This window comes from Rhinolophus hipposideros (genome assembly GCF_964194185.1).
Source record: "Rhinolophus hipposideros genome assembly, chromosome: 1".
Classification (NCBI taxonomy): Eukaryota; Metazoa; Chordata; class Mammalia; order Chiroptera; family Rhinolophidae; genus Rhinolophus; species Rhinolophus hipposideros.
In genome coordinates, this window is record NC_138047.1 from 55050957 (window position 1) to 55065878 (window position 14922).

Here is a 14922-nt window from a genome sequence, read left to right on the forward strand (position 1 = left end):
TCACCCCTCACGAAGTGATAACCTCCCTCCCCCAATCTATCCATCTATCCGTTCCTTTTTGTGGGCAGTGAGAGAACTTTTGGGTCTGCCTTCCGACATATCTATCAGCCTTTTGGGTCTGCCTTCCGACACATCTATCAGCCCCAGGCTCAACAGGGACTAGCCCCACCATCTTTCTTTGATTTTTTTCTCTTAAACCACCATAGCCAACTTCTTAAAGTCAAAATGTTTCTCAAGAACCATTTAATGGTATTATTTTGTATGTCTTTACACTCAATATCTGATAGTATGGTAACATTTTAGTTGGTTTTGAAAGATCTTTAATAATTTTGTGAATAGAGAGGGGGTAACTAGCTCCTTTGTCGATAGTCCACTGCATTATTTAATCTCACAAATGCATAACAGAAGCAAAGGCTTTCCCTAGTTCTTTTGCCAGATTTCTTGGGTGTGCCACGTGAACCTGATGTCATTCACGGCCTTATTCTGTAAGATTTACTGTTACTGCAGGATTAAGACTATGTAAAGACTACTATTCTGATGGAGTTTGGGTGCTGCTGATTTTCACTGTTATAGGAACACATTAGGAAAATTCCTATCATGGGACCCAAGATCTTCTATTACCATTATATAATTTTTCCATCTGTAGTGTTTTTTTGTTTGTTTGTTTTGTTTTAAGCAAGGCGTATAAGGATTTGTGGGTTCCTTTTCAGAAGACAAGTTATAACTTGGGAGAGAACATGTAATGGGTGTAAATTCTCTATTTCTTTCATTGCTTATAAAGCATGCTTGCTTGGTTTTTTATTTCTATAAATTATTAGGAAGAAATCTGTTCCCCTGTAATGCAAATAATACGAATGTTGTGGTGAGCTGTCCTCAAGGATCCTATTTTTCAGAAAATAAATAAAAGTAGTGAGAACACCTCTTCCCTCTCCTCGAATGTTCTCCTGATTATATTATCCTCAGGAACTCAGTTACAAAAGGAATAGTGTTATCTACCCCCAACCTGAGGAACCTACAGGGGTAACTAGACGACTGGAGAATCTTACCTTCATGCAAAGGAATGGAGTAATGTGGGAACTACCTGGACATTATTCAACATTGCATGTGGCAGGGGATAGAGAAAGAATAAAACCTTTTTGGAGTCTTCTAATTTCCATCTCATTGTTATAAAAATAATCTAAGGCCAGAGAAGTGGACTTCTCACATTTTGGCAGTCCTAAACTATTTCCCCATGCAGTTTATTTTAAAATATAAACATATTTAAAGGAGTATAGAGAGAATCATTATAAAAGGTGGCCAAGTTGGGGTCTACTGGATACCATTGTGTTTATCATTATATCTAATCAAGTATAATGGCCACTCCTTCACTTCTGTCTTACAAATCTCACACAAGTGCCTCTTAGGCTAACTCTAACCAAGAACCACACACGGAAGTAGATTCTGGGAAACAGTTTCCAGCTTAACCAAGTTGACATAGCACAACCCAGAACCCAGCATATGCAGAGGCCCTGGGAAGAAAATGAGCTCAGTGTGCATGAGAGACAGAAAGAAGGTGAGGCTGAGGCTCCATAAATGAGGAGAAGGATGGAGGGAATGTGGTCAGAGAAGCAGGCAGAGCTTAACTCATGTAGGACTTGGTAGGCCACGGAACGGTTGACTTAACCCTAAATTACAGGATTTTAAGCAAGGTGGTGGTATTCTGTGAGTCATGCTTTGAAAAGATCATCCTTGCTGCTGTGAATAGTAAGGAAGCAAGAGAAAAGCTGAGAAAAAGAGGCAGCAGGGAAAATAGGAGCTATTGATGTAGTCTAGGAAAGAGACAACAATGGCCTGGACTTTGAGTATAAAAATATAAACATGAAGAACTGGTCAGTCAGGCTTTTGATCCCATTTCTCCAATATATTTTTTTCCAGTCTTGGAAACATCCCTCTGTGTATGAGATGTGGATCACCATCTTGCGAGGAAGGTACAGTAGAGATAAGTGGTCAGAGAAAGGTGGGACTGACATTGAGTACTTTCTGTGCACCAAGACCTGTGCTCGGCCTGTTCCTTACAACAATCCTGAATGAGAAAGCTGGGGCACGGGAGGTTAAATAGTCTACTTGAACCCAGGTCACACAGCTAAAGTGGTGGGCTTCTCTTCTTAACTCAGATATCTCTGTATTCAGCATCTTAACTCTTTCCACAACATCCTGCTGTCTTTCAGGTTAAGGCCCTTGTGGGTTGTCATGTCCACAAGCAGCAGCTGCTACCTGCCCAACAGCAAGTGGAGCTTGAAGATACCAGGCTGATAGTCTCTGACCATTGTCAACCTTCTTAGAGACTCCACACTGCATAATACCTCCAGCCCAAATTTCCTGGACTCTTAAATAACTCATGCTATGTTTAGATCTCCACCATAACTACTTAAGGCTTTATAATATTTAAACATATATACGTTTAGTATAGGGAAAAGGAATAGGATGGTTTTTGGTTTCCTGGGTGTGTATGTCATTGGCACAGTATTGCCCTTCAGGATTAGGAAATAAATTGCATTCCACGTAACTCTTATAAGTCCATGTTATTATAAGGCATTATTGACATATTTTCCATAGAAGTTTTTTTTTTCTGTCTTCAAAGAGCCCTTTAAAGGGTTTCCATGTCTTTATCTCAATTACACCTTATCTGAAATGAAAGCAAATGAATAAAGACATGTAAGAATTAGTGTTAAACATTTAATAGTTGACATGTATGTTCAAGACATTAAAAAAAAAAATCAAGATTGGTTTTTTGATTAAAGGTCCATTTATTCACACCACTGTCTTTTAACAAAGAAAATATTTCAGAGTACAAGTTATGTATGCCAATACAGTTTTGAACTTAATTATTTGCTTACAGAGTGTATATATATATATATATATGTATATATATATATACACATATATACACATATACATATATATGATTATCATGTATATATATATGTCATAGCTACTTAGTCAAATCATGTAGTTTCTAGTTATTAGTTATACACTGTCCACTTTACCTGTGAGACGCATGGATACTGGGTCACAGACTCAAATTAGGGAACATTTAGATTTTTCAGGGAAGTTACATGAAGGAGCTAAAGAGTTTCGTGATTAGATTTCCACTGGGCAGCACTGAAAATCATCGTCAGTGTAAGGAGTGACAAATTTTTGGAAAGTAGGTATGCTTAAATTTTGGCCAAAGACATCCTCTCCTACACAATTCACTGAACCTCCTCTTCAAGAGAGTTTCTAAGCTCTGCAGAGGCTAAAGTGGGAACGAGCCATGGATCCACGAACAGGATTTGCTGCTCCCTGTAGCTCTTAGTATCTTAATACCTCCTTTCTTCATGAGACCTGGGGAGGTAATCAATAATCACAATACTTTACAATCTCTGAAAAAAGTTTAACTGACAGTGACATTCATATTTACGCAAAATGAGTTTTCAAAAGAGTCCTTGATGGCTTTCTTGTTAGATCACGGAAAAGTGAGGCTTGTCAGGAATTTTTGTATGGGGTGGGGTTGGGACCCCAAAAAAAGGTGGGACGCTGGTTGATCTCTAAAGCCCCTTCCCACTGTAAGATTCTAGGTATCCTGTATATTTTATAAAAACAGTTCGGAATATCCACAAATTTTTAAACATTTCCTTCTTATTTGTTGAAAAGGTCAAGTTAATATCCTGTTATAATAAGAATGTTGCATCACCCTCCGTCCCTACAGGGACAATGGCCTGAAGATAATGACTAAAAAGAGGTTACCAGGAGTTACTCAGTATGAAGGAGCCAATAAATAGCCAGCTGCTGCTGAGGAGATGGTCTGGTTGCCCTCTTACTTGTAACAACTACAATTAAGAAGTGATTCAAAACCTAGTTCCACAGTATATTAGGCACGTGGAAGATTCAGCCCCTGCCCTCAGGGAGCTGACAATCTTGTTAGAGAGATAGAACTAACACACACACACACACACACACACACACAAAACAATTAGAAAACAATGAAATACTCACCTTTGTGGTATGTAACATAAGTGGAATAGGAGTTTTAAGATAATCCGAGTGTCCAGAAGGTTTTATTTTAGAGGCAAGACTGAACTGAGCCTTGAAGACTGGACCAAGTGAAGATGAGTGGGGAGAAGAAGGCATTCCTGTGGGGTGTTGGGGTAAGTGAGAAAGGGGTAGACCCAGGCGAGTGATAGCATGACCTGCGTAGTAGAGGAGGCAGGCATTGAATTGTGGTAGGACAGTGAGGAACTAGCTTGACTGAAACAAAGGAGAACAATAAGAAATAAAGTGGTCAGCCTGGGGAGGCAAGATCGAGTCATATGGCTCAAAAGCCACATGCTGTCGAAGGTTCCGAAAGCTAACTGCTAGTGTTCTCCAGGGGTGCTCCCCAGAAATGATCAGCATTGATCTCTCAGATACATTGTATGTGAGGCCTGTAGGCTGATTCCAATGCACAGGCTGATGGCTGGGGCAACTTGGTGAGGTCTAGCTCGATTCCAAACTGCTTGGCTTACTAACCTGCTGACAAGCTGGGGCTTGCTGACATGGGCCTCAGACTACTCTCTGGAGACTGCAGTGGGTGGTGTAGGAAGCCTTGGGCTGTTCTCCCAGGCAGCTGTTGTTTGTGGGATGTGATTGTGGGGGCATTAGATCCTGCTTTTAAGCATGACGAAATTCAGCTGGTTGTAGATGGAAGAACAAAAGACAAACTATAGCCTCTAACAATTCTTAACATTTGGATTTTTAAAGCAACTTTCTAGCTTTAATTACGATTTCATAATGATGCTTTAAATTTTCTAGTCAGATCAACAAGTTTATAGATTAAGACGTAATCCCTTTTTGGAATTATTTCAGTAAAATTAAAAAGAACATTTTAAACTCAAAATACTTGTTGGTAAAGTGATTGTTTATGTAGTCTTCTTTTGATGAGGACATTGAGATGTTTTAAACTTTTGGAACTTTCCTGCTTTTTTGATGTTTTATTCTTTTCCTTTGCTTTTTATTTTGGCTGGCCTGCAAGGAGAGGGAAATAAAGGGTCAAGTTTCTTTATCTTACTATTTTTTCCATCCTTATATTATATTTGGACTCTCCAAACTGTAGTCTTCCTTTATCCTCAAAACTGATTTAAAGCTGCTTCACTCTCAGAGAGGCTCCTTTTGATTCTCTCTACTTCACTCATTTTGAGTAGGAGGCAACAGCCTTCTAACTGGTCTTCTTTTCTCCATTCTCCTGGCTTATTACTACTTTCACTCCAACCTTGCTTATGACCCACCTGTCCCAACTATAACTTTCTGAGGTTGGTACAATTATCATCAATTTTTTACCTGTGGGGAGACAGACTTGAGAGGTTGACTTGCTCAAAGTTGCATAGCTAGCATGTGGCAGAACCACTAGTCTGTCAGACTCCGGGAGCCAAGCTGCCAACTCCATATTTAGTGTCCTTTTTCAAACATAACTCCTTGGTATGTCATATAAGATACATGCTAGTGCTCTCCAGTGGTGGTCCCCAGAAATGACCAGCATGGATCTCTCAGATACATTGTATGTGAGGCCTGTAGGCTGATTCAAATACACATGCTGATGGCCGGGTGAGGTCCAGCTCGATTCCAAACTGAATCAAGCTTGGTGAGGTCCAGCTCGACTCCAAATTGCTTGGCTTATCAGCATGCTGACAAGCTGGGGTTTGGGGTTTGCATACATGGGTCTCAGAATACTCTCTGAGAGTATTCTGGTCTACCTTTTTAACCTCAATCCCTCCACTCCCCTAACACAAACTCCAGACAAATTAGTTGAGGCTCCCTGAACACAGCAAGATGTCTCATGATTCTACTCTTTTTTTTCATGATGTTCTTATCCTCCTGGTGAATTTACTTATGATCCAAATCAAATGTCACCTGATGTGAAACTCTTCCTTAACACTTTCTCTCTAAACCTCTCTCTGGCAAAGTTAATGACTCCCTCTATAATCTTCAAGATTCTTGTACATATTTTTATTTTATATTTCTCACATTGTACTATAATTAATTGTTAGCATATTTGCTATAGCCAGGAGGTACTATATCTTATTACCTTTCTATCCTCAGTGTCACCATTCAATTCAATACATATTTATTGTGTTGAATAAGAAAGGTAAGCTCCCTACCCTCATGGAACCCAATTTCTAGTGGGGGAGATAGACAAATGATACTCTATGCAAGAAGGCAATTATACCTCAAGGTGATGACATCATTATAGGAACAAAATAGGAGCACAATAATATAATGAAAAAACGTACCTTAAAGGAACTATATAGATTCTTTGTCTTCCAAAGTTAATTTCTAAGAGGAAGAACGTTTTGTTCCTTCTTTTCAGCAACCTGTTTCTCCCACTGTTTAATCAGTTCTTTCACATCTGCTGAATCTGGGTTTAGACATGTTTGGTCCCCATTATTCATTGTAGCACTGCCAGGGAAATAGCAACAGGATTTTTTTTTACTTTTAATCATTGAAATCCTTCATCCTATCCCCAGAACTCAATTCCCCAAATAAAATGGACTTGTCCTCTCTATAAGTATCTGAAACTTCCAGTCTTTTTCCTGCTTTTTCATTTTCTAAATGAGTGAGGGGACTTAGATAAATTTCTAGGATAGCACATAAGCATAGATTTAAAAAATCCAACAGGTATATGCAACGGGAGAAATTTATATCTGAAGATGATATTGGTTCTTTTGTGTTGGAAATCACTATTTATGTTTAACTGAAAAAGTAAAATACAAATACCTACTTTTTTTTTTGCAAAAACAATGGTAATTAGCATGAATTTTGCTACACTTTCTGATGACACTACTTAAAACACAATACAATGTTACCCTAAGATAAGATTAACAGACTGGTTGAATTTTAAAAATTACTTACAGCAGACTCTCCAGGAATAATTTAAATATTTTTTTCTTTAATTCTTCTATGTAATCTGAGAAAAGTAACCATTCTACATGTCATCCTTGATTTCAGTTTCAGAAAACTAAAATTAGGATATTTCTGGTCAAGATGGTGGAGTAGGTAATGCTGTGCCTGCCTCCTCTCACGACCACATCAAAATAACCACAGAAAACCCATCATCAAGAATTGCCTGAAGTCTAGCTGAACCAAAGTCCTATAACTAAGGACATACAGAAGAAGGGATATTTGGCTGTGGAGGTTCCCCCTCTGGAGCAGTGAGGGATCCCAGCCCCACACCAGGCTCCCCAGCCCAGGGCCTCAGTGTCAGGGAGAGAAGTACCCATAACTTCTAGCTGTGAAAACCAGCAGAGATTTGTGGCTGGGTGAGACAGAGGGTGACTGGAGTCCCAGGCGTCCTTCTTAAAGGGCCCATGCATGGATTCACTTGCTGACAGACTCACTCGCTTTGAGCTCCAGCACTGGGGTAGCAGCTCGAAAAATGCCAGGGACTTCTGGGAAGGAACTAAATTGTCTGCCTTCAGAACAGGGCTAGAGGAGCAGATTTTTCCCAGACAGAAGTGCTGGCAGAATCCGTTGTTTCTTTGTTGAGCAGTCCCCACTCCCAGCGTGCAGATGCAGGAGACCATCATAACTAAGTCTCCATTAATCTAGCTAACACCCTTCATCCACCCTGTCCTAGTGATTTCCTGAGACCCTGCTCCACCCAACTTTTAGGCACTCTAGTCGTTTCCACTGGCTTTTTCGTCAAATAGCCTGTCTTGGCTATTTTGGACTTTCCTAAAATCTCTCAAAGGTTCCCAAAACCCAAACAGGAAGCATCTGGCTTTGACATGTCCCTTACCTCTTGCTGAGGAGCTCCAAGTCCAGTACTAGTGGCAGCTGGCCTCAGTTCATGCCTTGGCCTCTCGAGTCACCTGCAAGCCCAACGGGAGTGGTGGTCATCTGAAGATTTGTTTGTGGCTCATGCCAGGTGGCTCAAGGTAGGGCACAGGCTACCGCTAAACTTGGCCAATGTCAGAGCCTCTTCCAGGAGGCCCTGGGGCTGCCGTGCCTAGTGGCCAGCTTTGGACTGAGCTAGAACATCACTGGGCCACCTCCAAGGACAACACACCCAAAGGGGAGACTGGGCAGGCACCAGAGCCCTACTAAAGCAAATCCTGCTCCATAGGGTCAGCCTCTACAGAACAGTTCCTCCATTATAATCATGGCCAGTCCTTACAACCAATGAGCTTGAGAGTCAGTCTCTCCCATTGATGTGCAAACAGCAAGCAAGGCTCAACTACAACAGGAGGGCACACACAGGCCACACAAGGGACACACCTGGAGCACCTGGTTCTGGTGACCATGGAAACTGCACCACTGGGCCCCACAGGACACCCACTACTAAGGCTACTCAACTAAGACTGGGAGACATAGCAGCTCTACCTAATACATAGAAACAAACACAGGGAGACAGCCAAAATGGGGAAGCAGACATATCCCAAATGAAATAGCAGAATAAAGTTCCAGAAAAAGAACTAAATAAAATGGAGACAAACAATTTACCAGATGCAGAGTTCAAAACACTAGTTATAAGGATGCTCAATGATCTCAGGGAGAACTTCAACAAAGAGAGAGGAAACAAAAAAATGGAGATAGAAAACATAAAAAAAAGAACCAATCAGAAATAAAAAATACAATAACGGAAATGAATAATATATTACAGGGAATCAACAGTAGATTAGATGATGCAGAGGATCAAATCAGTGATTTAGAAGATAAGGTAGCAGAAAACACCCAACCAGAAGAAGTTAAAAAAAAATCCAGTCAAATGAGAATAGTTTAAGGGGCTTCTGGGACAACATCAAACATACTAACATTCATAGGGGTACCAGAACAAGAGCGATCAGGGAATTGAAAACCTAGTTGAAGAAATAATGATAAAAAAGTTCCCTAACTTTGCAAAGGATATAAACACAGAAGCCTGGCAAGCACAGAGTCCTAAACAAGATGAACTCAAAGAGGCCAACACCAAGACACATCGTAATTAAAATGCCAAAGGTTAAAGACAAAGAAAGAATCTTAAAAGCAGCAAGAGCAAGGCAGTTAGTTAGCTACAAGGGCGCTTCCATAAGGCTGTCAGATGATTTCTCAAGAGAAACTTTGAAAGACAGAAGGGAGTTGCAAAAAATATTCAAACTGATGAAAAGCTAGGATCTACAACCAAGATCACTCTACCCAACAATGATCTGTTGATCATTTAGAATCAACTAATAAAGAGCTTCCCACACAAGAAAAAGCTAAAGGAGTTCATCACCACCAAACCAGTATTACAAGGAATGTTAGAGAGACATCAGGAATAAAAAATCACAAGTATAAATAATAAAATGGCAATAACTACACACTTATCAACAATTACTTTAAATGTAAGTGGATTAAATGTTTCAATCAAAAGATAGAGTGGCTGAATGTATAATAAAATAAGACCCTTACAAATGCTGTCTATAAGAGACTCACTTTAGATTGAAAGACACACACAGATTGAAAGTAAAGGGATGGAAAAAGATATTTCATGAAAATGGAAGTGAAGAAAAAAAAGCTTAACTTTATAGGTAGCAAAACTTATACCAGACAAAATAGACTTTAAAACAAAGGTTAGGGGCCGGCCCAGTGGCTCAGGTGGTTAGAGCTCCATGCTCCTAACTCCAAAGGCTGCCAGTTCGATTCCCACATGGGCCAGTAGGCTCTTAACTACAAGGTTGCCAGTTCAATTCCTCAAGTCTCACCAAGGGATGGTGGGCTCCGCCCCCTGAAACTACGATTGAACACGGCACCTTGAGCTGAGCTGCCGCTGAGCTCCTGGATGGCTCAGTTGGTTGGAGCGCGTCCTCTCAACCACAAGGTTGCCGGTTCGACTCCTGCAAGGGATGGTGGGCTGCGCCCCCTGCAACTAGAAAACGGCAACTGGACCTGGAGCTGAGCTGCGCCCTCCACAACTAAGACTGAAAGGACAACAACTTGAAGCTGAACAGCACCCTCCACAACTAAGATTGAAAGGACAACAACTTGATTTGGAAAAAAGTCCTGGAAGAACACACTGTTTCCCAATAAAATCCTGTTCCCCTTCCCCAATAAAATCTTTAAAAAACAAAACAAAGGTTATAACAAGAGACAAAGAAGGACCCAGTAATCCCACTTCAGGGTATTTATCTGAAGAAACCCACAATGCTACTTTGAGGGGACGTGTGCATCCAGATGTTCATTGCAGCAATGTTTACAATGGTCAGGATGTGGAGGCAGCCTGGGTGACAGCTGATGGATGAATGGATAAAGAGGAGGTGAATGGATAAAGAGGAGGTGGTACACATATACAATGGAATATTGCTCAGCCAGGGAAGAGAATAAGTTCTTCCCATCTGTGACAGCATGGACGGACCTGGAGGGTACAGTACTGAGTGGAGTATGTCAGACAGAGAAAGACAGATGCAATGTGACTTACTTAGCTGATATGTGGAATCTAAAAAACAAAATAAACAAACAAAACAGAAACAAACGCATACACACAGAGAACATTACGATGGTTGCCAGATGGGAGGGGTGTTGGGAGGTGGGGGAAAAGTGGGAAAGGATTAAGAAATATAAATTGGTTGTTACAAAGTAGTCATGGGATGTATAGTATAGCATAAGGAATATAGTAAATAATACTGTAATAACTATGGTATCAGATGGGTACTAGAATTATTGGGGTGATAGATGGAAGGGTTGGGGGCAGGGTGAAAAAGGTGAAGTGACTAAGAAGTACAAGTTGGTAGTTACAAAATAATCATCAGGATGTAAAGTATAGAAAACATAGTCAATAACATGGTAATAATTATCTATAGTGCCTGGTGGGTACTGGACTAGTCAGGGGGATCACTTCTTAAATTATATAAATGTGTAACCACTGTGCTATACATCTGAAATTAATGTAACATAATATTTAATGTCAAATGTAATTGAAAAATTTTAAAGTGGGAAAAAAGATGAAGGGGAATAAGAGGTTCAAATTTCCAGGTGTAAAACAAATAAGTCATGGGATGTAATGTACGGCATAAGGAATATAACCAATAATATTGTGATATCATGGTATGCTGACAGATGGTTGCTGGGCTTATCATGGTGATCACTTCTATATGTGTATAACTATTTGAATAACTGTGATATACGCCTGAAACTATATAATGTATGTAAACTATATTTTAATAAAAATCTTAAAAATAAAGACTAACTGAGATTACTAAAGCAAAAAAATTGAACCATAAAATTTCCTTGTTTTTCTGAATAAGTAAATAGTTTTTGGGGGGAAAAAGACAAGTGATAATGTTGACAAAATGTGGAGAAAAGGGAATCTTTATGCACCGTTGGTGGAAATATAATTTGATACAGCCATTATGGATAACTGCAAGGAGGTTCCTCAAGAAATTAAAAATAAAATTACCATATGATCCAGCAATCCCACTTCTGGGTATATATCCAAAGGAAATGAAATCACTATCTGAAAGAGATATAATTCAGATATCTCTTTCAGATAGTGAAAGAGATACCATGGGGCTGTTCATTGTGGAATAATTCACAATAGCCAAGACATGAAGCACCCTAAGTATTCATTGACAGATGAATGGATGAAGAAAAGGTAATTATCTATCTATCTATCTATCTATCTATCTATCTATCTATCTATCTATCTAGGTATACAGGTATATAGACATAGATATATATAAATACCTATCTATAGATAGATATCTATATAGGAATGTATATATAAGGCAATATTAGTCAGACATAAGAAAAGGAAATCTTGCTATTTGTTATAACATGGATGAACGTTGAGGGCATTATGCTAAGTGAAAGAAGTCAGACAAAGATAAATATTACACGATCTCACTTATATATAGAATCTTTAAAAAACTGCATTAATAGACAGAGAGACTAGATTGGTGGTTACCAAGGGCTGGGGGCAGAGGGAAATAGGAGATGTTGGTCAAAGAATGTACACATTTTCAGTTATAAGAGAAATAAGTTCTGTGGATATAATGTATAGTATTGTTATTATATTTACTAATACTGTATTATATACTTGAAATTTGTTAGAAGAGTAGATCTTAAAAGTTTTTACCCACCTCTCCCCTGCCAAAAAAAAAAAGGTAACTATGAGGTGTTGGATGTGTGGTAATCATTTCACAATATATCTATATGTATATCAACTCATCATGTTGTATACCTTGAACTTATACAATGTTATTTGTCAATTATACTTCATACAGCTGGAAAAAATTTTTTTAAAAGATTTGAAATGTGCATATCGTAAAACCCAGCAATTCTAATCTCTAGAAAGGAATAGGAAAGAATTAAAGAATTAAAGACACAATATAGTCGGGGTGACCGGGTGGCTCAGTTGGTTAGAGTGCGAGCTCTCAACAACAAGGTTGCTGGTTCAATTCCCACGTGGGATGGTGGGCTGTGCCCGAAGCAACTAAAGATTGAAAACGGCAACTGGACTTGGAGCTGAGCTGCGCCCTCCACAACTAGATTGAAGGACAATGACTTGGAGCTGATGGGCCCTGGACAAATACACTGTTCCTCCAGTATTGCCCCCCCAAAAGACACAATATTGCCATAATACCAGTTTGATTTAAATAGCAAAAAATTGAAAATAACCTACATTTAGGCATTGGTCATATATATTACTGTACATCTGTCGATGGCCATTAAAGTGGAAAAATAATTAGAAAATATGATATTACAGAAGATTTACTGACGTGAGGAAATGTTCATGATATAGTGTTAATGAAAAGCAGATTACAAAACAGTATGTAGTGTATGGTTTTATTTTTATGTACATATATTGCATGTATAAATATATGTATTTGTGTCTATATATGTATATATACAAATGAGGGAGATGTGGAAGAATGTATACACCAATGGGTTAACAGTATTTGTCACTGGATGGTGGGATTATAAATAATTTTATTTTCTTCTTTTGGGTTATCTGCATTAAACATTTTCTATAATGGACATGTATTACTTTGGTGATATATCGTCATTGGTTCCTAATACCTACCAGAAATGCCTTTTTTTTTTAAAGAAAAGAAAGAATTAGACCCAATGTACAGAGGAACAACAATGAATTTTAAGTGCATGTATGGACAAGTGTTCCAAGGGTAATAGTCACACTAAATTTAATGTTTCTGTCAATATGGTACATGAGTATTGGATGAGATTTTACTTACATGACTTCAATTTTCTCACAAGAAGGGCTTGGGGCAAACTGTTTAAGATCCTTTAAGGATTTTAAGTGGATCGCCCTTTTGTTGGTTTTGATGCAGGAACAGCGTCCATTCCTCATTATTGGGGCTCCTAAAGGAAAGAGAGGGAGTAGCACACATCCGTTTAGGGCAATATCTCAATTTAGTTGATTCATCAAAATTATATGTTTGCCTTAGTCATAGTTATTACTATGCTTTACAGAGTGTCTGTTAATCATTACCACAAACTTTTGAAGTAGGCATTATCTTCATTTTATAGATGAAGAAGCTAAAGTTCAGAGAAGTAAAGAACAAAGTAATTGTGCTTTCTAGGGGGCCAGGGGCAAGGTTTGAGTCCATATCATACAACCTTAGGGAAAGAGATTTTCACAATATTTAAAAATGTCTATCTAGCAAGTCAGACACATAGATACCTAATTAATGTTGCTATGCGGACTACAGTTTCCTAAGCAATTCTCAAAGCCATTTATTATCTGACCTTAGAAGAATGGAGTTGGTATTAGTTTGGACAGAAAGCTCTACATATAATAACCACTTACCACCACCCCCCGCATCCTTCCCATTGCCTCTTTTCAGTAGTGCTTTAAAGTTTTGGAAACTCTTTGAAATACACTATCTTCACTCCTTAATTCTTTTATTCATTCAACATATATTTACTCAATGCTTACTAGATGCCATATATCGTGTGGTAGGTAGAAAAAGTATAACTACAGAACTCCCATTTTACAGCTAAGGAAACTGAAGTCTAGAAAAGTTCACTAATTTGTTCAAGGTAACAAAGATAGTTAGTAAACAGACTAGTTGCAATTTCTCTGATTATTGGATCTTTAATTGGTTAACCACAGGCATACTTATCAAGAAACAATATCAGGGTGACAAAAATAACTTAGGAGACAGAGTCTTTCCTCTCATTATCATCCAGTTTAATAAACATTTATTGAACATTTACAACGTGCCAGGAATTCACACACCAAGACTGAGAAGACTGTCTTTGACGTGGCAGGTCTAAGATATGAACTTTGGATAATCGACGACATCACTGAGAAGCTTTTATGAGTGACATATCACTTTCTGATGCATACAAAACAGTCACATTTATTGGGCAAATCAAGAGGCTTTTGCAGCAATTCAAATCTCTGACTTAACTAACCTAATATAACTCAGAACCCCTTACCTTGAACTCCAATCAGAGTCAGGAAGATGATAACCAAAAGGAATGGAATGCCACCTTTCCTCATAGTGATAGAATGAAGTTCTACTAAGTCACTCCTTTACTGGATTTCAAGCCATCAGAAATTTTTTAGAGAACATGCTTGGGGGAATCATATTTATTTAGGAAATCTATTTCCCTCCTAAACTCTGATTGGCTGGTGTCCTTAGCTAACCTAGCTAAACTGAACACAAACTTAATTGTGTTGGGAGAAACCCTACTCTCAAATCCAACTGAATTTCTGCATGCTTTATTGCCATTTCACATAAATGGGTGGTTTATAGTAAGGGATACGAAACAAGTATCACTGGTAGCCTTTAGCATACTCACAGTTGCTCTTCTGGGTGAAGAATAGGTTATATAATGACTATAATAATATCATACAACAAGGTTTGGAGATGTGGTTTCCAAATGGGAAATAATAAAGTCCAGATAAGTAATACACTTTTCAAATTTCCTTACCATTTACATGGCTAG

The 14922-nt window shown here is 38.7% G+C and overlaps 1 protein-coding gene across 1 annotated transcript; it reads right to left on the reverse strand.

Annotated features, from left to right (window-relative positions):
- Positions 1–6320: 6320 nt before the first annotated feature.
- On the reverse strand, positions 6321–14473 carry CXCL9 (C-X-C motif chemokine ligand 9; the record flags this gene model as incomplete). The annotated part of the gene is made up of 3 exons (XM_081052562.1): positions 6321–6450; positions 13200–13326; positions 14410–14473. The coding sequence occupies 3 exons, from the start codon at positions 14471–14473 to the stop codon at positions 6321–6323; spliced, it is 321 nt and encodes a 106-aa protein (XP_080908688.1).
- Positions 14474–14922: the final 449 nt, after the last annotated feature.